Below are 21,973 nucleotides of genomic sequence, written 5' to 3'. Positions count from 1 at the left end.
ATCCCCGAGGATCTCTGAGCACTGCACTTCCCACAGGAAAACTATGATCTTTGGCATAGAGCCTGCTGCCTTCAGCAGCTCCTCTCTCCACCTCTCTATGACTGCTCCTTTTCTGGTAGTTGCTAACACAACATCTCACATCTCTGCTGCTCTCAGGGCCAGCCTGGGAGCAAATCATGGGGGAGGGAACAGAGCCACATTCCCTACGGTGGCCCCAGAGAGGGTTCACAGCAACACTTACCAGCCAGCAGCTGTTTCCGTGTGAGCAGAGCTGGACAGGACTCTGCGAGCCTGAGGAAGGAGGCAGATGGAAAAGGTAAGCCTTCACACAGGGTCCTCTTTAGACCTGTAATTGGTGTGCACCATGTTATGGTACAGCCAGCTCTGACCCCCTGAAAAGAACTGTGCAAAGGAATAAAAAGTGATTTTATTTAGAGTGAGCATATCAGTAGTAACCTGTAGGCCATCAGATACCTGAACCCCTACAGAAGGGAACCACTGATGGATGACCTGAGAATAGGGAGGGTTTTGAAATGAAAAAGGAAAATTGCAAGACAGAGGATTAAAACAGGTTATTAAATTTAACTACATCTTTATTGAATTGTGCATATTCCATTGTATAATGATCTATATTGGGTATTCTATAATGTAGTATTTCTTTTGTCCTCTCTCATGCTTAAAAAAGTATATTTATACATATATTTATATATATTTATAATATGGTAAAGCTCCCCCCAACCTGAAATTATCAGTCTAAAAGAGCTTTGATTTTTCTTTTTGGAAAGGGAAGAAGAGGGGAGGCAATCCCATTAAAAGATAAAATGTGCAATTTTCTTTTTAAAGCAGTAAACATGAATGTATTTACAGCACTCAGCACAAGTTTGCTGCACAGACAAATCATCATTGCAGTGACACTTTTTCTTACACTTGCGTCTCCACTATTATACAGAATATTCCCAGTGGCTGGTAACAATTACAGTAAGCCATAAAACAAACTGCTGCTCCAGTTAAGTCCTGGTCCACTGCAGTCCACTAGGAGGCCTAAAATTTCCGGTTACAACTTGTGACAAAGCATTTAGTTTTCCTTTTAGAAGTATAAGCTGCACCAAATCAGCAGCAGGGCACTGTGGGCACAGATTGGATTGCTAAACTGTCCTTTGCCCCCGCCCCTTGCAGGTGTGTACCCAGTTTCCAGTGTTGGTTAAAGGCAGTGGATGCACAATATCTAACAGTGGCACCCTGTTCTCTTGCCAGACACATGCAGCAGATCAGCAGCACATCAGCTCCTGGCAACTTGGCCTCTCGAGGCTGGTGCAAGCACATCTGCATACCTGGAATTTAGCTCTGAATGCATCTTTGGCATCTTGGGAAAGCTGGGAGGAAATTATTTTCCACTGTAGGGAACAGCTGATTCAGTTCCAAAGTCTCCTAAAGGACAAGTTGCCTAAAAGACAAGTTGCCTTTAAGTATTTAAATATGGAGGGGGTAGGGTCCAAAATCTGTCACTCAAATTCCTTCTCACTCATTTATCTCACTAAGTCCCTGCTGTGGGGGATTGTGCGTCCAGCGCTAGCTCCTGTTCCTCCTGGTCTTCCAACTTCTCTAACTCCTGTCAGCAAAGATACACACATCTGCTGAACAGAGCTCCTTGAGTCCTTGTCCCCGCCGAGCTCCTTGCAGAACCAAATAATCATTAACCCAAGTCACCATTTTCCCCGTGTTAGTGGCAGTTACTGTAACTTACACTGTGTGAGATGCACACGTATTGTCATCTCATTTGCAGTTTAGTGTCTTAAACTTTTCAAAACTACACCAATCCTGTGACTCAGTGGATCACAGTGTTAGTGAGTTAGTGGGTGCTGCCCCCTACAACAGACCCCTGGTTTGGTTAGTCTTGTGGGCACTTTTTAATTGAAGGAAGGAAAGAATTCAGAAAGGAAAATTGCTGAATTTAAGACAAACTTATAATTCCAAAATAAAGCTTACCCCAGCATGTTACAAAAACGTCCAAAAGAAAATTATCCCTTGTAGTGTTAAATCTCTCTGTTTTGGAGTCTGCCCCGATTGTGCAAGGGAATGCAAAACTAAACACCAGGAGCCACAAGTGGGCTCCAAAGAATTAAGACTCACCTCCAAATGAGGAGTACACTGTTTGAGTACATAATCTACACCTTATCAATGCAAAAAGGGAACCAACCAAACTCATATGTTCTGGCTGTATCCTCACTACCTTCTGCCAGGAGTTTATACTGCTCTCCTGGAGTGCAACTGATTTTAACATGACATTAGTTGAAGTAACAATCATAGTAAGACTCACTTATCATCTTATTTTGAATAAGAGACAAATTTACCTGCAGTGGTATCACTGAAGCAAAACAATTTGGTTCTATGCCTTATTCCGTAAAAAGCAGAAAATTTCTCTTTTGCCCTTCTGCTGTTGAAATGGCACTTTTGGTTCCTTAAACTGTGGAAAAAAGGATTTTAAATCAGAGGAAAACTGGCCACACATTATCTCTGAGCTTGTTTGATTTATCCAGTTCCCTAAGGGCACAGAAAGAAGGAATTAGAAAACCTTTAAATGTATAAGCCCGGAACAGTAAATGTGAAAATGCACTTGTTGAAAAAACTGCTTCCTCTCCCATCAGACCTGAAACCAAAGTGATCCAGGGTAGCTTCACTTTGTTTCCCTGATGTATCAGTCAGTCACTGTTGCCCTGCAAGCAACTGCAGAGTAAGTTCAGGAGAGGAGCTCTTTGGCTTTGAGGTCACACACCAAGTCAGAGCAGTCAGTGGAGGTTTGCCAAAGGAAGAAAGCACTGTGCGGGGTGAAGCAGGAACCTCCTCTCCCAGCCACAGGTTTTAAAATACTAAGCAGAATCCCCAGCATAGCCACCTCCAACATGTTACCATGGTTTGCTTAGAACCTGTGTTTGTTTTTAAAAATAATTTCTCCTCTAAGGTTAGTGCTGATCGAAGAGCCTAGTTTTCCCTTTCAAAGCAACTTCCCAACATCTGACTTACGACAGAAGTGTCTGAGAAGGCCAGCTCCCTGCTTTTTACACCTGTGCTGCAGTCATGGAGAAACCTGGCTGAACGGGAGGGACCCTGCTGCTCAGAGGTGGATGCTACTGCTGCATGAGAGAGAAAATGCCTAATCTGGAAGAGATTACAAAAGCAGCTGTATGCCCTCAGCTGCCCCTGCAGCAGTGGGGTTTCCCTGACACTCACCTTAACAAGTGTCACAGGCCATGTACTTCCTCCTGTAACATAACTGAGGTTTTAAGTAGCCTTACACTCTTAGTATTTTGAGATCAAAGCACCAGCTCTCTTTGTGTCTGAAGTATGAAAATTCAGCTTTCACACGCTCATTTTAATAGTGCTGGAAGGATTACTGCCCATGTTTGTAGCAGGAAGCATCTTCCTGTGTGTCTGTGATCCAGCCCCTTAATTTTCTGATTTAAATAAATAGGTGCAATTACGAGACCAGTGCACACAGGGGAAAATAACTTCCTTGCAAATAAGGCATAACTATTTACTTTCATGAAAGCAGTAAATAAACACACCGGAAAACTAAGTTACAATGGGGGGGGCAGTGTGTCTCCTAAGCTGAAAAGACAACCAGGTTGTCTGAACCACATTGTAGCCAAATTTCAGTGTTTAGCTGAGAGAAGGGAAGCTGCAGCCACTCACTGTATTTCTGGATCACCACTGACTTAGGAAGTAAACTGTAACAAGAAGGAATACGGGTGCCACCTTTGCTAACATTCATTCTTTTTGTGGCAAACTAAAGAGTTAAACGTCTGCCTTCCAGCAAGCTGTTTGCAGCCTGCAGTAGTAAGCACGGATTCATTGCCTAGGGAAAGATACCGGGAAAATGAACGTGGGCACAGGAAAATGAGAACAAGGTTCAAATGACTGAAGAAATTGCACTCAAAACATTGCTGTGCTGAGTCCAAAGCACAGAGGTACCCGCACTGAATGAACAAACGTAAGAGGGCTGGAACTGACACACACCAGTGGAGCTGTCCTGGGAAAAGAAAAGCACATGGGGCAAGCAGAATCCCCTGCCTGCTCTCACCTGGGAGCACGTGCTGCATCAGCCCGGATGCACCCTGCCAGGGAGCAGAACGTGCCCACTTACCCGTCATGGTAACAGCTGAGGAGTTGTGACTGTGCCTGTGCCTTTTGCTCCACTGGTGTGTCTGAGCCCCAGGAGCTGCATACAGTACAAAGCAGCAAGAGGACCAATGTTGAAAATTACAGCACCCATGAATTGCAGTATAGCTTAACAACCTTCCTGTGAAGTTACTCACCAGCTACACTGAGCATGCTTAAAATCAACAATGCAAATGCTTTTAAGGACACTTTGTAAGCACAAAAATAGTAGAAACAAAACTTGGTGAACAATTTGAAAGATACAAAAAAGTGCCTTTCCATAGCAGTGCTTTAAAAATGCACACAATGGTATATACTCTTATTGCTCAAAAAAACTAGTCTGAAATATTAAAACAATTTCCAGAGGTGCTGAAATAGATTTTTAAAAAATCATATGAAACAGGTCAGCAGAGACAGCACCACTAATTTTTCTCTTTTCATGATGCACCTATTTAAAACTATATAGTTATAGATGTGTCATTTACCCCCTCTAATTAGCAAAACTTTTTTTCCTATTCATAAAATATTGACAAATACATTTATTTTATTATTTGGATTTTTAAAAAAAACTTTATAAAAAAAAGGAATGGGGGACACTGTCACAATATTTCTTAAATCTATCATCCTCAATTACTCTAATGAGAGTTTAGTTTATATAGTTTTTACACATGTGAGGATACTGTCAGGTCAAGCCGCTGCCTTTGTTTCATTCTTTGGGGAAAGGAAAGCATTTAAAGTTTGCTTTTGGATAAAAGGTAAGCAAACAGTGAAATGATTTGCCCTATGAGCCTATTGACAGTATCCCCGTGGTGATGAGGGAAGCTGGGGTAGGTACAGTCCAAGTATTTCAGTTGTTTTACAAAAGGCTGCATACCACCACCCTGTAATGAACATGCATGATATACAAGACCACTTACACTACCTACACTACTTTATCACCAAGTCTGAGTACGTGGGTAAGACTGTACAATCAAGCTGCTGAAGTACAAGAAAAAGGACTGTAGTACTTGATCTGGTGATTGACTGTAAAGAGATGACTCACAAAAAACCAAAGCAAATCAATAATATTTTCTACTGATATAGGCCCTTAAATTAAATTATTAGCAAATGTTATTGCCTCTTAAGGTTGTTTTTTTTCCAGTCTTCTTCCTTCACTGCTAGAAGTGCAACTTTGTAATTAACAGGTTAATGCACTGGTCACAGTCTCTGGCGGGTCAAAGAAAAGAGAATTTCTACTCTGCTTGGCCTGAAATTGCCAGTCCCTTCTTTCTTTCTAAAAGGGAAAGTTTCCTGACAATTTCTAATGAATTACAAACAATACTTTCTTTACATATTTCCAGACACTTGTTTTTGTAAAGATAGTACATCTTCTCAGGCACAGAGCAGGTGAGACTGTATGCTGTGTATGCTTGTGTGAGAACAGAACCCTTTCTACAGAAACCTACCTGTTCATTCAAGGAAAGAACTACACGGATAAGTGATGGATCGGCATGGGTCAGCCTTGTGGGTTGGCAGGATTTTCGACTGCAGGAATCCTGGCAGCTTTCAGAAGGGGTTAACACAAATATATTCATCTTGAGCCATGGAAACAAATGATCGAGCCTACCATCAGTTAGAATGCATACTGTTTTGGAATAACATATATTTATCCTACTTAACTGCATGGACAAATAACTTTGAAAGAATTTGTAGCAGTGTATATTTTTAAACTATTTGGGAGGAGGGGGAGGCTCTCTATAGTATAAATATATTTCACTCCAGCCCACTATATATAAAATCTACTTTTTTCCTCAGAACATACTCACTTTCAGTAGTATTATGACCAGAATGTTTTGGTATGTTGAATCTGTACTTTTCAATCAATGGACCATGTACAGTTACTAGCAGAACACCTCTGGCTCTGCACCACAAACTGCTGAGAAGTTCATGGGTTTGTTTTTTTTTCTTCCTTTCTTTAAAGTGCCCCCTACATCTCCATCTTTGTGGTAAGATTTGACCAGTTAGAGTCCGATTCCAGGTAATATACTGACTGAAACAATAAATACGGTTCTACAAAAACATTCTGGTTATCTTCTATAATTGCGACGAAATATATCACAATATATTATATACCTACACTTATAATACATGCACAAACATGTCTCACGTGGACAGACACTACAAAAAAATTATCTCCCTCCCCCGCCCCTAAACGCAGAAAAAGAACGAAAATGGGGTTTTGGTCCAATCCATAAGAAGGGTAAAAGAAATTGAAAGGATGAAGTCGATACCTCTCTACTCACTTTTTCCAATAAAATATCAACACCCCCAACCCCCCAACTTTTTTAGCCTAGCCATGAGAGGGGAATGTCTTTACATTTAGCCTTAGCTGCAGTTTGAGATCACCTCTTTTGATGGGGCTATCATCCACATCCCCACATTCTCTCCAAGTGCGCAAGATCACAGGCTGGCTGATCACAGAGCAGCCCACGAGTCATGGAGAGCAGCGGCCCCTCGGGACTGACTACCAGTCCCGTGACAGCTTGGTGTTCTGATCCCTTTTGGGAGGTGCTGGGGGCGGCCCCCTCCGTAACGTTGCATAGCCAGATATATGACTGCCCCCAAAGCTGCTCGTCTTCTGCTGGTCAGCCAGCAGCTCCGGCGGGGGCGGAGGCAGGGCCATGTCGTCCATGGTGGCGGTGGGCTCTGCCCTCGACATCCGCGCGGAGGAGAGGGAGCCGTGCCGGGTGATGGATTTCCGCTGCAGCGTCCGGTTGAGGTCTGCCAGGAATCCTGGCTGAACGCTAAGGCTGGACTTGGGTGAAGTGGGCACTTGAGGGCCAGCTGGCCCCGGTGGCTCTGCGACCTCCGCCTGCGTCAGTCGGGTGCTGTCGTTCCGCTTGGGGCGTGTGGGTGGTGGGGCTTTTTTCACAGATGGTTTTGACCACACCTGAGGCTGGGGATTTACAACAGCGACTTTTGGGGAGGTGCTGCCCGAAAACACAGATGGGATTTCTACTGGTGGGGGAGGAAGATCTATTTCAGGTGGTGGTGGTGGGAAGTCTGAATCAGATGGTGGTGAAGGGAATTCAACCACAGGTTCCTTTCCAGATATACTCGGAGCAGAAGCCTTGGCTGGGATCCCACCTTGTGGAAGGACAATGGGCAGGCTCACCCCCGAAAGGTTGAGCTTTCCTGGCTTTGGGGGGGCTGGAGGAGGTGATGACTCCTTGGAAGGAGACCCTGACGGCTCTGGTGGGTGTGCAAATTTGCTGACAAGGCGGTCCACTGAAGGCCTCTTGGACTCATGGTACTCAGTGGAGCTTGTGGACTTGATGCTGGAGTTGCGCTGAGGTGTCGGAGGCGGTTTCTTCCCTCCAGGGCTTGATGTCTTGCCGGCCTTTTTGACTGGAGACCCTGATTTGTCAGGGGGGGGAGAACCTGCAGAGGAAGCTGGGGAAGGAGGTGGAGGAGGAAACACTAAACTGCTCTCTGGTGGAGGAGGGGGAAAATCTGGTGAGGGAGCAGCAGCAGGAGCAGGCTGCCATTTGGGCTTTGCCTTCACTGCTGGAGGGGACTGTGGAGCCACACTCAGTGGAAGGGGTTTCAGAGGCTGGGGCTCAGTGGCAGGTGGGGTGGGAGGAGGTGGGAACTGGCTAACTATCTGCTTCACCACTGATGGCACTGGGGACTGAGGGGATGGAGGAGGCTTCACAGAGAAACTCTGCTGCTTTGGGAACGTTGCAGGGGGAGTGGGGCCAGGAGGGGCTGGAGGCAGAGGAGGCACCTGGGGAGAAGTGACACTTGGTTGTTTCTTTATTGCAAGGGGCAAGGGAGCTGTCACAGGGGGGGTAACATGTGTGACCCCTGGTGAGGCTGCCTTCCCGCTGGGCTGAGGGGGCAGAGCTGCCATGACAGGCTTTGGGGGCGCCTGGGGAGGTGGGGGGGCAGGCACAGGTGGAGGTGGTGGTGGCAATGAGGAGGCAACAGCGGCCTGGCTTATATTTGGCTGAACCTGATGGATCTTGGGGGGCGGCGGTGGCGGTGTGAACTGCGGCACTGAGGGGGCACAAGGTGCGGGCTTCAGCTGCGCCATGGCCGAGCCCGGCGTGGGGGGCGGCGGCGGAGGCGGGGGGGGTGGCATGACCCCGTTGGGGGGCACCAGGATCTGAGGCTTTGCCGAGGGCGGGGGGGGTGGGGGGCCCTGCTGTGCAGCGGGAGCTTTGGCAAAAGGCCCGCCGTGCTGGGCGGCGTTCTGCAGCCGGGTGATGGTGCTGTACTTGACGAACATGGTGGCGGGGGAGCCCCCAGACGGGGCGGCCTGGCTGGGCAGGGGAGGGGGTGGCGGGGGAGGCGGCGGAGGGGGAGGAGGGGGTGGGGGAGGAGGGGGGGGCAGTGGAGGGGATGGCTGGGATGCTGTGTAGGGGGTCACCACCTTCGTCTGTGGGGACACAGGAGCTGTGACAGACACGAAGGGCCGACCTACAGGCTCCATTCGGGCCTATGGGGAAGGGATTTTTAGTGAAAGTGGAAAGGGAGAAAGAGAAGAGAGAGGGAGGAAGGGAGGGAGGGAGAGAGGGAAGGAGACAAAGAGGTTACAAAGTCAAGGTCTAAATGTGCCTGTCATTAAAAATTAAGTGGCAGATTACAGCATGCAAGAAGTATTAGCAAAACAATGGAGCAAGAGACAATTCCATACACTGACAAGCCAGGACCATGCAATCTGATGGGGCAGGTCAGGGGGGGAGCCAGCAAGAATAGGTGGAGCCAAGTCTATTCCAAGCTATGCCAGGGAGAAAATATGCCAGCCTTGTTACTTCTGTGGGGCAGGCAATGGTACCCACTGGCCTCCTTTGGGCAAGTGTAATGACCCAAACTGAGTCCCCTCCAGAGCACCACAGGCCACAACAGAGGACATCAGGCAGAACAAGAGACTCTGTGGACACCTCAGCTCAGTACGACTGGCATTAGACCACACACAGCCTCCCAGAGCATCTGTCAGATCTTTACACGGGGTAGCTCAGGCCTTACACTCTTCAGTGTTAAAAAATGCAGAAATCCTGAACTGCTCTAAAACATATTGAAAGCAAGCTCTACAGAGGAATACTATTGAGATCCTTTTCCTCCACATGCTCTGGTATCCAAGATTAGTGAGGAAAAAAAAAAAAATGAAAAAGAGGGAAAACTGAGGTTTCCTAGGAAAATTTCCCCAGAAGGAAACGTTTAGATATCTGCAAAAGAAAGTTAGGTTGGGAAAGAAAAGTTATACATGCAACTATCACAATAAGCAGAAAAATTAAGGAAAGACAGGGAAAAGCTAACTAAGGGAAGGAGCAATGGGAAAGCAGCAGGCAATATTTTAGTCTAGTCATAGGGTTTTGCTCAAGTTAAGCTGTTTCTCTAAAACTGTAAGCCTACCAAACAATAATTGCATTACTCAGGTTTATAAACATCCTCCTAATATGAAGTAGTTTGGCTACAAGCCCAGGTGTGAATTGCACAGTGCACAGCACAGAAACATGCATGAGAAAAACGATGCCACCATGGCAACTGACCACACTGGGTACCTCTGCCTTATTAGTGGATACCTTGCAATAAGTTAGCCCAACTATGCTCATTTTCACTGCAAGAGCAGGTTTGCAAATCACTTTGTTCTAAACACAGGTGCACAGAGTGTCTGTGTGTGCAGAACTCCACCAAAAGGATTAGAGTCAGAAACAACAAACAGTGATTTTACCACAAACATGGGGTGTGCCTCTACCTGTCACAGTAGGTCTGGAAGGCAAGAGTATTAACAGTTCTGGAACTAAATCAAGGTGTTCACATTACAAAACAGGAGAGAAATCTTGATATTTTGCAGGTGTTAGTCTGTAAATTACCATTCTCCCAATCACCCAGGTTAATGGATTTTCAAGTGGCACTACCTGACCTGAATTGTGCCCTGTATAAGGCACCATGGGTGTGCTGCCTTTAGTTGTGCTGAGCTTCACTTTTGACACCTAAGACAGCAAAAGGCAATAGGAAAAGTAAAAGTGCAATAAAACAGACAGAGAGGGAGATGAAGGCATAACAGAATAACTATCCCTGAATGGCAAGACCTTGGAGAATCTTCAATTTGTCCCTTAAAGCAGACACAGTGACCATGCATTTTGATGCTTGTTGTAGCATCCCATTTGAAATAATGTGTTTAAAATCTAACAAACAAACTAAGGCATAATGATCTTCACTGCCCAACTGTGAACAATGTGAACAGATGAATAAAGTATGCTTTGGGTAAAGAGCAATCTTTCAAAATATGAAGTGGATGGATTATCTGCACTTTGTGAAACATTTTTTTAAAAATCTTAGATATATTTGAAAGAGGGAGTTTTCCTCATACCCATTGAAGGCAGTTATTTTCACAGTGAGCAAATTAAACACAACAGGGAAAAGACTATTGTGCATCTGAGAAGGGGAAGCCCCTCACATCTCCACAGAATCAAATAAAATTTCCACATCCAGAAACATATTTAGTCATACTTTGTTTACAGAAGAACCTTGAAAGAGATAATTGTGATTTTTTTGGCCTTACAACTATGTGACATCCTTCTGTGTATCTTGAGAAATTACTTATTACATACTAGCAATTTCATATTTGTAACATGCATCTTCATGACTACCTGGAATTCTCAGAAATGCTATAAAAACAATAGTATCTATTTTTGAAGTATCAACTGTGGGAGTTTTTAGCTATTTTTTTCCTAAGAAAACAAACCTTTGCAACTGAACTGTTTGCATCTCTTTTGCCATGCTAATTGCCTTTGGACTGGTTAGCAAATTTAGGTCAAATATGACAAACTCCTAGAAATCTCAGTATGTTTTCAGCTTCAATAAGTTGTTGTGAAGTTACTGGCAGCTGGTAAATGAGGGAAAAGCAGGTAGAACTCACCCATTATTAATTTGTTAGCCACTAGCCAACCAGTGCAACAACCTGGCTGGAGATCCAGCATCAACATCACATCCCTGCTGAGCCAAAAAGCATGCTATGTTCTGCTCTGCTTGCCGAGGGGGATGAGCCAAGGGTGACAAGGTGGGAGAGAGCTGTTGCAGAAGGGGAAGGACATGCTGGACATGTCCTGGCACTTGCACCAACCTGCCCACATGAATGTCTTAAGCCAGCTTTGTCACCAAAGCACTGCCTCTGAAATAACTGTTTGGAGACTTATCTCCCTAAAACAGCATGTCCCATGTAAACTACAATTCTTTCAACACAGTTGTTTCCTTTCTTGCCACACAGCCTAACATTTTCCACTGCCAATCTGAATTATTAGTTATTTGTTCCCTGAGCCAAACCTGTACTGTAGTTTCACTGTCACCAATTCACTCAGAATTTTTTAACATGACTTCAAATGATAACTTTACATGGTTCATTTCATTTGGATTCTTTGGAAGTTTTAGGGCGATTCATTTACCTGTGTTATGCATGAGGTAATGAAATACACCCTTTCTTGGATTTGTGCACAAAAAGGAATTTGATGAAATCTTGAGACATGGATGGCCCTCAAGAGGAAGTATTATGAACATTTTAGTTTTAAAATGGCTTTTATCAGACAACATAAAAATTCTTGGGGATTATTTAAATGAGTGATTACCAGCAGCACTACAGACTTAATAAGAGCAACAGTGACCCATGGTGGTAAACTTCAAACTTTTGCCTAAAGGCTCACTGAGTGTAGCAGCAGGATTTTTACACTGAACCCAAAACTCGAGGAAACAGGAACATTACCATTCTCACAGCAGTACTCTCACCTCTGTCAGATATCTGCTAGCAAGTACCTCATCTTGTGCATCTATCCCACTCCTGAAGAAAAGATGCACCCTGTACCCATGCACAAGCCATCTGCTGATGGACATACACCAGGTGTTGCACTCATGCAGTAGAAAAACTTGGATCGCAATTTAGCAAGCTACATTCCTGGACTGAGTACTATTAGAATCAGACAATTTCCAAGCCAGCAGGCACTGCAGAAAAGTTATGAACCCCAAAGAATGCAGGCATGTCAGCTTTCACATTGTCACACGTGCTTTCTTAGCTGAAAACGTGATGTTTTATCTTATTTTTAGTTTTTTATCTGAAGCACCAGTGCCAGGTGTAGCGATGCATGGATTTAGTTTTAGTTTTAAAAAGCTTGCTTCTCTAGCTTGAACCTGGGGTCTGGGGAAGGTTCAGACTTGACAGAAGACAGCTTCTCATAGTGTCCTGCCAATGTAATTCCTCGTGTAGCTACTACAGTTAATGACATCAAGGCTGGTCTCAAACCTGGAGATTCCTTTGAACCTGACAACAAACCAACTTAAGTGGAACTTTTGCTGTGTTTGGAAATCTTCCCCAGGAAGTACACCAGTCAACTACCACAAGAACAGAAAACTAACCAAATCACAACAGACCTGAGCCCCAGGTTCAGTGAGTTAAAATCTTTTGTAACTCTTTACCAGCAAGAGTAGATACCGAGTCTGCCTCAGTTCACAACTGCTGTCAACGTCAGTACTTTTGTTTTGACTGTGTCTGAGGTTACTGTTTCCATTTCCACCTAATATAACAAAACTTTCGAGTAAAAGGTTTGAGTGAAAAGTACTACTGAAGTACTTCAAAACAGATATACCTGCCTTCAGGTCTCAGTTATTTGCATCTTTACAATGGGAAGATGTGGCTACCTAACTGGAGAAATATCATAGTGAAAGAATTTCATTCAACTTGTTAACAGCTTATCATTTTATTTTGCCTTCATTCAACATTAGTTAATACGACTCTATGAGAAGGGCTGTATCACGCCTTCAAAGAACAGAGGGCTTCTGTGCACACAAATAAAAGCAAGAACAGAAAGTTCCAGGGTTGAATTCCCTGAAAAATCAATCCTGAAAAAACAATTATATAGAAGTGTAAATCAATAATGTAAGGTAAAAAAGAGAAGAAATGCACTCAGGACAGAGGTGGAAGAGGTATATCACTCTGTGTCATACAACTGGTTGAATGTTGGTTCTCAAACTAAAGTCTTCTTGTTACCTTGCTGGATTCCTCCAGTTGAGTGCCTCGTTTCCAGGCCTCGGAGAACATGGAGCTGACAATACTTTGGGAACGGACATGTCCAGCTGGCTGGGTGTCAGAAACTCCACTGTCAGACTGATTAGAATGATTTGATTGAGATTCTGTTCAGAAAAAAAAATTAAGAAACAATTAGCATATGTTTCTGAATATAAGAGTAAAGTCAGTATGCTTATAATGCAAATCTGTGTGACACTTATTGGTCACTGCTGTTAAACAAGTTATCCCACCAAAGGACATTGCTCCCAGTAACTACTGCATACGCTCTAGCTCACATTTAAGCCACTACTGTCTGGAAAATAAAACAGTGCAATAGATCCCTGGTATCAATCAAACCCGAAGCTACACAAAGATGGCAGCATGTCAGATACACTCCAAAGTAAAAACACACTGCAGTTGTATGGGTTCTGAAACACCCAGCAGCTCCTGCACTTCAGGAAAAGCCATATTTTATGCAGTGCATGCAGCCTGCTCTCTCCAGCATTCCTCCCCAGCACAACCTTAGAAACAAACACTGGACACAGGCCAAGGACAGGCAAACTACACTAGCCAAGGCAGGAGACTGCTTCCAACAACCCATTCCTCAGCAGAAGAGAAGAAATGATGAGCTACCCAACACTATCCAACACTGATGATGCTCTGGTCCCACAGGACATCTTGAAAAGACAGCAGCTGCTGCCAGACCATTTTATTCAGCCTGGTACCTGCTTTCTGTGTAATCCCAAACTGTGCTAGGAAAAAAAGAGCATCTAGGCACAGGTTGGAATGCAGTTCTGGCAGAGCACTCATGGCTGGTGGCTGTGGCTCAGCTCCCTATAAGAGACAGTTGATCAGAAAAATACCCAACTGGGATGGAGAAATTGTTAATAACCAAGAACTTACTGCTACACCTGGCAAGCTACACCACACAGCCAAAAAGATGCCTTCCCAGTTGGGCTGAACTTGCTTATCTCATTCTCACAGCCTACTTTCTGAACCTGTCCAATTCAGTAGCATTACTTCCCGACCTGTGTCTCAGTGGACAAAACACTCTCACACTCTACTGCACATTTTCAATAATTAATCCAGCCCCTGAGGGTTCAGAACAACCTGGCAAAGCATCAGTCACCTCTGAACAGTGAAATGACACTATATAAACCATTCATCAATTTTTAAACTGTTATCTCCTCCAAAAAGTCAGTCCCAGTCCTGCTGAGAGGTAAACAGGAGCACATTACTGCAGACAGGTACAGTCTGACATAGGAACAGAAACAGTATTTTTAAAGCTTGTCTCTAAAGTGATTGTTTGGATTTTTGCCTTTGGAGAGGGACTATCTCTCATTTTCCAATCTCAAATATTTCAGTCAACAAAAGCAGTTTAAAAGCTGCAGATGCCCATTCTATGCATCATTATAACACAAATTTGATTTTTCCAATAGATGAAACATAGAGGAATTGGGAATTCAAAATTATATTTCCTCTTCTCAGTATCAGAACACTCTTCTTTGGAGGTGAACAAGAAAGTACTATGTGTTTCAAATACATACACCACTGTGAGTAATATAACAATATAACTATTTACATGTTTTTATGTTAAACATAAAGTCAGTGGTTTAGACTAAACATAGCATAAAAGACTTTGGAGAAACCGTCCATTTCCTGCAATGGTTTCTCTTTTGAAGTGTCCAGACAGTAGATGATAAAAAAGGTAATTAAAATCTTTGTATTAGGAGATAGATCACATTATTACCTGGCAGACTAGATGAGCTGGAACCTGACTTGATACTGGAGCTAGACAAGGAAGTCCAGTCATATGCCGATTCTGTTCTCTTCAATGCTTCCTGATAGTTCATGTATAGTTGCTTCCCATACTAAGCAAAATGACAAACAAATTTAACAACTGTATATAGTCTGTGTACCCTTTTCAGACTGTTGAGCTCCACCTCTGGCTTCTCTATTTCACGCTTTTTTTCCCTTCCAGAAAGCAACAACAGGCTCTCTGTTAAAGGAGCTCAGGCAATATTTTGGGGTTTTTTAATTAGTGAATTGCTGAGAGAAAGAAAAACAATTTATTTATGCTGGAAGAGATAGTGTCAAGCAAGAAATGGTCCAATGAATAAACTAAGCCAAGCTGGGGATCTTAGAAAACAACTCTGTTTTCTAAAATCTGTAAGGGAGCTGGCTAAAATCTCTCCATGATGCATGGCAGTTAGAACTTTGCCATGTGACAGGGGTGCAGCAGAAACAAGAAGAAAGGGCCCAATTGCTGAATTATTATAACAACAAAGCCTAATAATTTTTGCTAGGGAATTAAATACCTAAGAAGACTGTACAGTTCATGTTCAGAATAGTCAAACAGAGGGAAGTTAGATTTAACATGTATTTTGCTAAGTAACTGTAAATAGTTTTAAACAGGTGATGACAACTCCTCACGACAAAGTGCACGACTGCCTAGAGGTTACCTTAGCAATGCGGATGCCATTGATCCACTGGTGTAGAGTTCTTACATCATCACAGCAAAGATACTTGATATACTGGGATTTCTTCTGGATCTGAGGATGCTGCAGAAAAATTGTTAACTCTCATCAATACTTTAAAAGCTAGGAATGCAAGGAAAGTTGTTGAGGTCTATACAGACAAACAATGTTGGAAGCTCTTCAACAGAAGTCTGCATTTGAACCCAGTTAAAAATGTTTCAGACTATTCCAGGAGGTGAATTTCAGTGAGGATTGCTTCACACAGGGATTGGCAGTGTGTCCAGTGTGCACCGACTTCAGATTTGAAACACTAAGAAAGGGTAAGTCTTCCATTATTTTAGGGCTTTAGTACTGTCTACCTAACACCAGCCTTCTGTACCTCTGAACTAACCCACTGCCTGAGGGAGACAACTAACATTTCACCTTTTTGTCACATCAAAAAAAAAAACCCTAGAAGGAAACAAACACTCCCTAAATGACATGCTGTTAAGCATAATTACATTTTCAGCTTGTAGAGCCTTCCAGGTTCCTGCTGTACTGATACAGGGTTATCATCTAAAATACTTGCTGCTCCCACATGCATGTATAAAAAAGAAAACATGCTGTATTTATAAATTCAGAAGTCAAGAAACAAATGCATATTTTTCAGAAGTCAGACCCCGCAAATCATTCTGAATGGATTGATTATTCAGTTGCTTCTTGTCCATGCTGTAGAAGTTACACGTCTCTCAGCTGTTGGGGCAACTCTTAATACTCAGGTTCTTATCATTTCCTCTGTTAGCTTACAGTTCAGTGACACAGAGTTTTGCTAGATGATCGTAGGTATTTAAGTTTTGCTGAAGAATCTCAGAAACATATCAGAGGACTTTTCATCTCTTTTCAGAGTATTTTATCCTGTTGTCTGTCAACACAATTATTTCAGTATGAATAGAACATGTTTATCTCCATAAACAGAATATATATAACAGACCTCCTTATGCTATTAGATAATCGCTTTCATTTTTCACTTCTAGCCTCCTTCACATACAGGTTGTGTAATGATTCTATATAAGCACCATTACTTTGCTAACAAGACATCTTCTTCCTGGACTTGTTCAAAAATTTGGTTGTATAGAAATAAGAAAATCTCTCAAAAATCTACCATTTAGGACCAAAGAGTTATTATCAAATACTAGCACACAAATGCTGTATTTAACAATATAAGCACAGCACCTGGCTTGAACAGAGTAAGTTTTGATACAAACAAAGGAAGTGAACACAAAGACAAATCCAGAGAATCGGACCTTCAGTTTGTATTTGCCATTCACCTCTCCCAAAACATGTCCATGTTCATGTTTTGGGAGATACTGCCCAGTGTAGTGAATCTTTGCAGCACAAAACTGTATTTCTAGTAAAAAAATGTGTGTGATTTCTATACATTCATACTAATATAAAACATTGATGTAACATTATAATAATTGAGGAAGGCAGAACTCAATCCTGCTTAAGATAATAATTTGGTGATTCATCAGTTCCACACTGAAAATACAGCTTCACTTTGTGTAAGTTATCCAACTACCCCATTAATTTACTTTAAGGGACAATCTTGACATATAAATGAAGACATGAAAATGTTACCATCAAATTTTATGCTCAGAATGGCAATACTTTTTTTTAAAAAAAATCTACTTAAGTCTGTTTTACTCTGTGAGCCAACAAGTCTGAAAAAATAATTCACTATCAACCAGTCCAAATGATATGGACAGAAAGTGACATGTAAGCAGACGAAATCAATTTAGTTCAAGCAATTTATAAATACTTACAAACACTGACATTTTTGGCTGCATTCAATTAACTGCATCAATGACCTATAAGGACATGGAAAATACTTCTAGTTTCAGTTGTGTGCTTTCTCCACGAATATCATGTCCCATATTTAATATTCAGTGTCTACCATAGAGTGGGCTCAAATGCATGTTGCCCTGTCTATTTGAAGATGAAATCCTTTTTCAGGCAGTGGACAGCCACACACTCCAGATATATTAACCAGTCTAATGTACTGACATATACACCACCGCATGAGCTACACATCAGGGAGGGGAAAAGTGCAACTATAACCATCTCTTGCTACTGGCACCACTTTCAAATCCATGATGACACTTTACTTGCTGTGAACACAGTGTTTTAAAATAGCTTTGTACCCAGTTATCTTGCAGGAACCGACACCATTCTGAGCACTGTGTGGGAGTCAAGAGAAACTGGGAGATGTGTCGATGCAATTAACCCTGACGTACTCAAGTTATTATTCTCATAGTTTAAGATCAGGTCACCAGTTTTATAACAGTTTTTGCTACTTGTTCTTTCTACCTGTCCTTTATACTCAGAAGCTTCTTCCTTTACAGCATCCCCTTTCCCCCAGATTGGGCAACAAGGGTAGACTTGAATCTCTAATATAAATTTCTGCCCAGCTCTGGACCTACACTCTGAGAAGATGGCAACTCCCCAAAGTTAGCATTTCAAGGATATTATCTCACTGAACCTAAACTGCTGTAAGGTATAGGGTTGCCAAATGGAAAAGAAGAGTTTAGTGTATGTTTTAGAGTATGATGAACAGTTAAATAAGACTGGTGCTCATTAGTCTGGAAATAAAACAATTCAGAGCAATATGAAAACATTCACAAAGTCACAAGGAGCACTGAGAACAGGTGACAACTGTTCACTAACTGCTTGTGTTGTATACAAGAACTAGAGGAAAATAAAAAGAAAAGCATTCAGAAGAAGTAAAAGTGTATTCAAGGTATACCACGTTGCTGCAGTGTTACCTTTAGCACTAAACAGTAGTCTGTGGGTGCTTTGTATTTGTTCCGATAGTCCTGTCCATAGTAAACACTGACATGGTCTAGCTGTAGAAAGCACACAAGATCCCTTGAGACCTATGAAAAACAAAAATAGTAATTTACAATATATCTTTAGAAGAAATCCACACACATTGGCAAAATCAGCCTAATGTTAAGATCCAATACTAATAAAAGGTCTAGCTAAGGTCAAATATTAGTTTCCATCTGATTAGAAAACTACCAATACAAGAAGGAGATACAGCCACGCATAAACTCTTGCATTAGACCTTCATTTTTAACCAGCATATTCTTTTTCAAATTCAGTCTGTTTTTTGTGTTTTGTCCGCATTTTGCCTTTTGACATTTACACTGGGCTACTAATGTGCAGTCAGAGTAGGTATCAGAAGAAAGTAAATATGATTGGTGGACCAGAAAGTTAAGAGCTGTTGGTTACATTTAATCTCAGTAATAACTGAGTTGTCCAAATTCCAGTGTGACTGTGAGTAGAATTCTAAAGATGTTTGGCAGTGATCGTAGGGCACAGAATTTCAACAGGCCACTTGCATACAGATTGTTTTAACAAAGCAAAAGGCTGTGGAAAGAACATCTGGCACGTATTCAACTCTAAAGGGAGTTGATGCACTGACAGAGATTTCCTCTTCATTGCCAGCTGTGTGGGAGGTGGACTTCCCGTCCTGAGAATCGGTTGATGCTGTCGAGATTGATGAATTCATGGACAACTTGAACAAACAGTAGTTCAGCCCTGAAGATGTGATATATTTGTAGCAGTTTTCTATTTACTTCTCATTATCAATACACAGAACAGCATTGACACTGAAGAAATGGTATTGTAATTATCAGTTTCAAAAAACATAGCACCAATTGGTCCAAGAAGAATCCCATTTATATGAATTAACTAAACCCAATGAAATTATTCAGACTGATTGTGGATTTGGTCTGCTACTCCACAATTGGCAGTTGCAGTGCCATTTGGTCCTCCATTTCATTTATGCTTGAGAAAAAGATAGCTTCTTAGGTCCACCAAAAATTTTTCCTCAAGTACTTCTGATCACCTAACCCTAAACTCACTCAAAAAGCAGACACTTACCTTCTTGTATTTTTAAATTTGGGGTTATATCCTTCACAACAAGTGCTGCCACAGTAATTTACACCACATTTCTATGATAAAGTTAGCTTTTTTAATTAAGGATGTGGCACTAGGAAAGGCACAGCTAAGTCAAAATTTAAAGTCTCATATGCACTATTTACCAGCAATAAACAATTCAGGGAAATTGCTTTAAAATAGCATACCTTTGCTTTCCCTTTAGGGACATAGTAGATTCCAGAAGCCCGAAGAAGAAAGTAACGTTTCTTCCAAGACTTCTTACCATCCTCTTTCAGCCACAAAACTCCCTCAATCTCTGGCACAGTTACAGAACTTCCACAGAAACATTCCTGCCGATAAACACAGTGGTTTGGGAAACAGACAGAACATAGAGCATACATTGGTTTGTTTTTGATGACTGAAATCCTTTATCTAAGGAATGAGCACATAACAGGCATAGCTTTTTTTTTTTCACACAGTGGTATGAATTACAGATTAATCATAGAAGTAATAAGGTGCTTAGCACCTTAGCATTGGTTCAGTGCAACAATGACAAAAAAAAAAAACCTATTAGCAGTTACTGAAAAGATTTTCTAACCACTGCAGATCAGTAATAGAGCCCCCAATGGCTTTGCTGGCTTTAAGGTCATGAGGTCACCCTACAGATACAGCCTCATACGTGTAAGCATCCACAAAACCTAATTGCACATCCATCAGCTACAGCTATAATTCATTCCAGGAATACTTTGCTCCTACTAACTGCCATCAACACTAGAACTTCTGTCAAGGTTCTATTTATAAAGAGTTAACAGAGAAAAAAAATGCTTTAAATACACTCCAGATTAATATGCAGCACAGAGACTTGTGAATAAACCTAGAAGATAGAAAGAATAAGGTAGAATTGCAACTCTCTGCATGCCATGACTTCAAGCATCTTTTTGATCCCCAGTATACACACAAACCCTTATTAAAACCTGTATTAACAATATACTAAGAACATGTGTATGCTACTAATAAGTTAAACTGTATTAAGTTTAATCCAAAATTAAATACTCAAAATATTTACTTTTGTGTGACTATCATAACCATTATTCTGGAAATCAAGTGAAACCTATGGCACTTCAGCCATGTCACAAAAACATTCAGTTTTCAGTTTATGAAGGTCATGCTTTCTGTTTGCTTTATTTGCTCCATGTCCATGGTTCTGCAGACTGCTTAATATGTTTGATATAATTACTTTTTTGTCACTTGTTTTTAAAAATTCAATATTTGGTTTTTATTTTAAATGTAATTGAAACAATTCTTAACTACTTCACTTATTAACAAAATTTAAAATATTAACTTAGACCAGTCACTAAAACCAGTGCTATAGAATTCTGTAGAAAACAAGAATTTGGAAAATACTATAAAAAAAATCTCTACCACCAGAGGTCAAAAACCCCAGGTGACAGTTCAACAAATGTCAACAGGTTTTAGCCCTAGTTACAGGCAACCTCATTTTGATTATCACTGTGTATGGTATTTTGGATACTAAACTAAATACAGAAACTTTATATTAACTGATTGCATCTGAAACAGTGTAACATGAAAAAACCCTATTATCTCAAATATAACACATTCCATTCACAGTCTTCCACAATTACATTCAGCTCTGTCCATCAATTCCAATCACCACAACCTTCTGGAGTTTAGCTTCAAGCTCCAAAACGATCAGTATGTCCTTTTTGGTTTGGCATTCCTACCTCTAGCAGCACCTCTTTATTTCTGTCTGCCATCTCAGAGGTTTCTTTCTTCCCCAGAAGATAGTTCTGTAACAAAAGAAAGCTTAGTATTTCTATAGACATTCTGAAATCAAGCCAAATGATATTTCTTGTTCTCCTTTCTGTAGCAGTAAGAAAAAACCCAGCTATTAACTAAGAACAATGTGTGAACTAAACAAAACTTTGTAGTTTAACTGAAACTTTCTGTCAGACTGCTAAATAATACATTGCTCTAACTTATAATCACCTTTACCAGAACTATCAATCAGTCCATACTCTTAACAGCCTCACAACGACATTGTCCTAACTTTCCATGAATCAAACAGCTGTCTGTTACAATGCATCCAAAAATAAAAATACTATGAACTTGAAGATCCCACAACAAAAATATAGAAAACCCCAGAGATCTTTAAACTTGTTACATACTGCCATTATTTCTGCATTCAAAGAAGCACACACAGAAGCAATGTACTTTGTTCCATCTTGCCCTGACAGTTTTGCTGAATAAAAATATTTATTTTTCACAAAGAATTACCAAATAAAATACTCCTCATCTTCTTAAAGGAAATCTAAGTATGCACAGGTACCATATCTTATTAAATAAGTTTTGTACTCTTATT

At 41.6% G+C, this 21,973-nt stretch overlaps 1 protein-coding gene across 4 annotated transcripts in view; it reads right to left on the bottom strand.

Moving 5' to 3' along the window:
* Positions 1 to 562: 562 nt before the first annotated feature.
* Positions 563 to 21,973, bottom strand: part of RAPH1 (Ras association (RalGDS/AF-6) and pleckstrin homology domains 1) — an 87,204-nt gene continuing 65,793 nt past the window's right edge. For all 4 annotated transcript variants that reach the window (XM_032692974.1, XM_032692976.1, XM_032692977.1 and 1 more), the window contains exons 9-15: positions 21,336 to 21,401; positions 19,800 to 19,943; positions 18,474 to 18,584; positions 15,658 to 15,756; positions 14,946 to 15,066; positions 13,178 to 13,320; positions 563 to 8,635 (exon numbers count right to left, since the gene is read on the bottom strand). In XM_032692974.1, the coding sequence (XP_032548865.1) occupies positions 6,659 to 8,635; positions 13,178 to 13,320; positions 14,946 to 15,066; positions 15,658 to 15,756; positions 18,474 to 18,584; positions 19,800 to 19,943; positions 21,336 to 21,401 (2,661 nt within the window). In that variant the 3' untranslated portion in view covers positions 563 to 6,658. The remainder of the gene's footprint in view (positions 8,636 to 13,177; positions 13,321 to 14,945; positions 15,067 to 15,657; positions 15,757 to 18,473; positions 18,585 to 19,799; positions 19,944 to 21,335; positions 21,402 to 21,973) is intronic.

This window comes from Chiroxiphia lanceolata, chromosome 7 (assembly GCF_009829145.1).
Source record: "Chiroxiphia lanceolata isolate bChiLan1 chromosome 7, bChiLan1.pri, whole genome shotgun sequence".
Taxonomy (NCBI): domain Eukaryota; kingdom Metazoa; phylum Chordata; class Aves; order Passeriformes; family Pipridae; genus Chiroxiphia; species Chiroxiphia lanceolata.
Note: the sequence above shows the minus strand (reverse complement) of the source record. Positions and strands in the feature narration are given on the sequence as shown.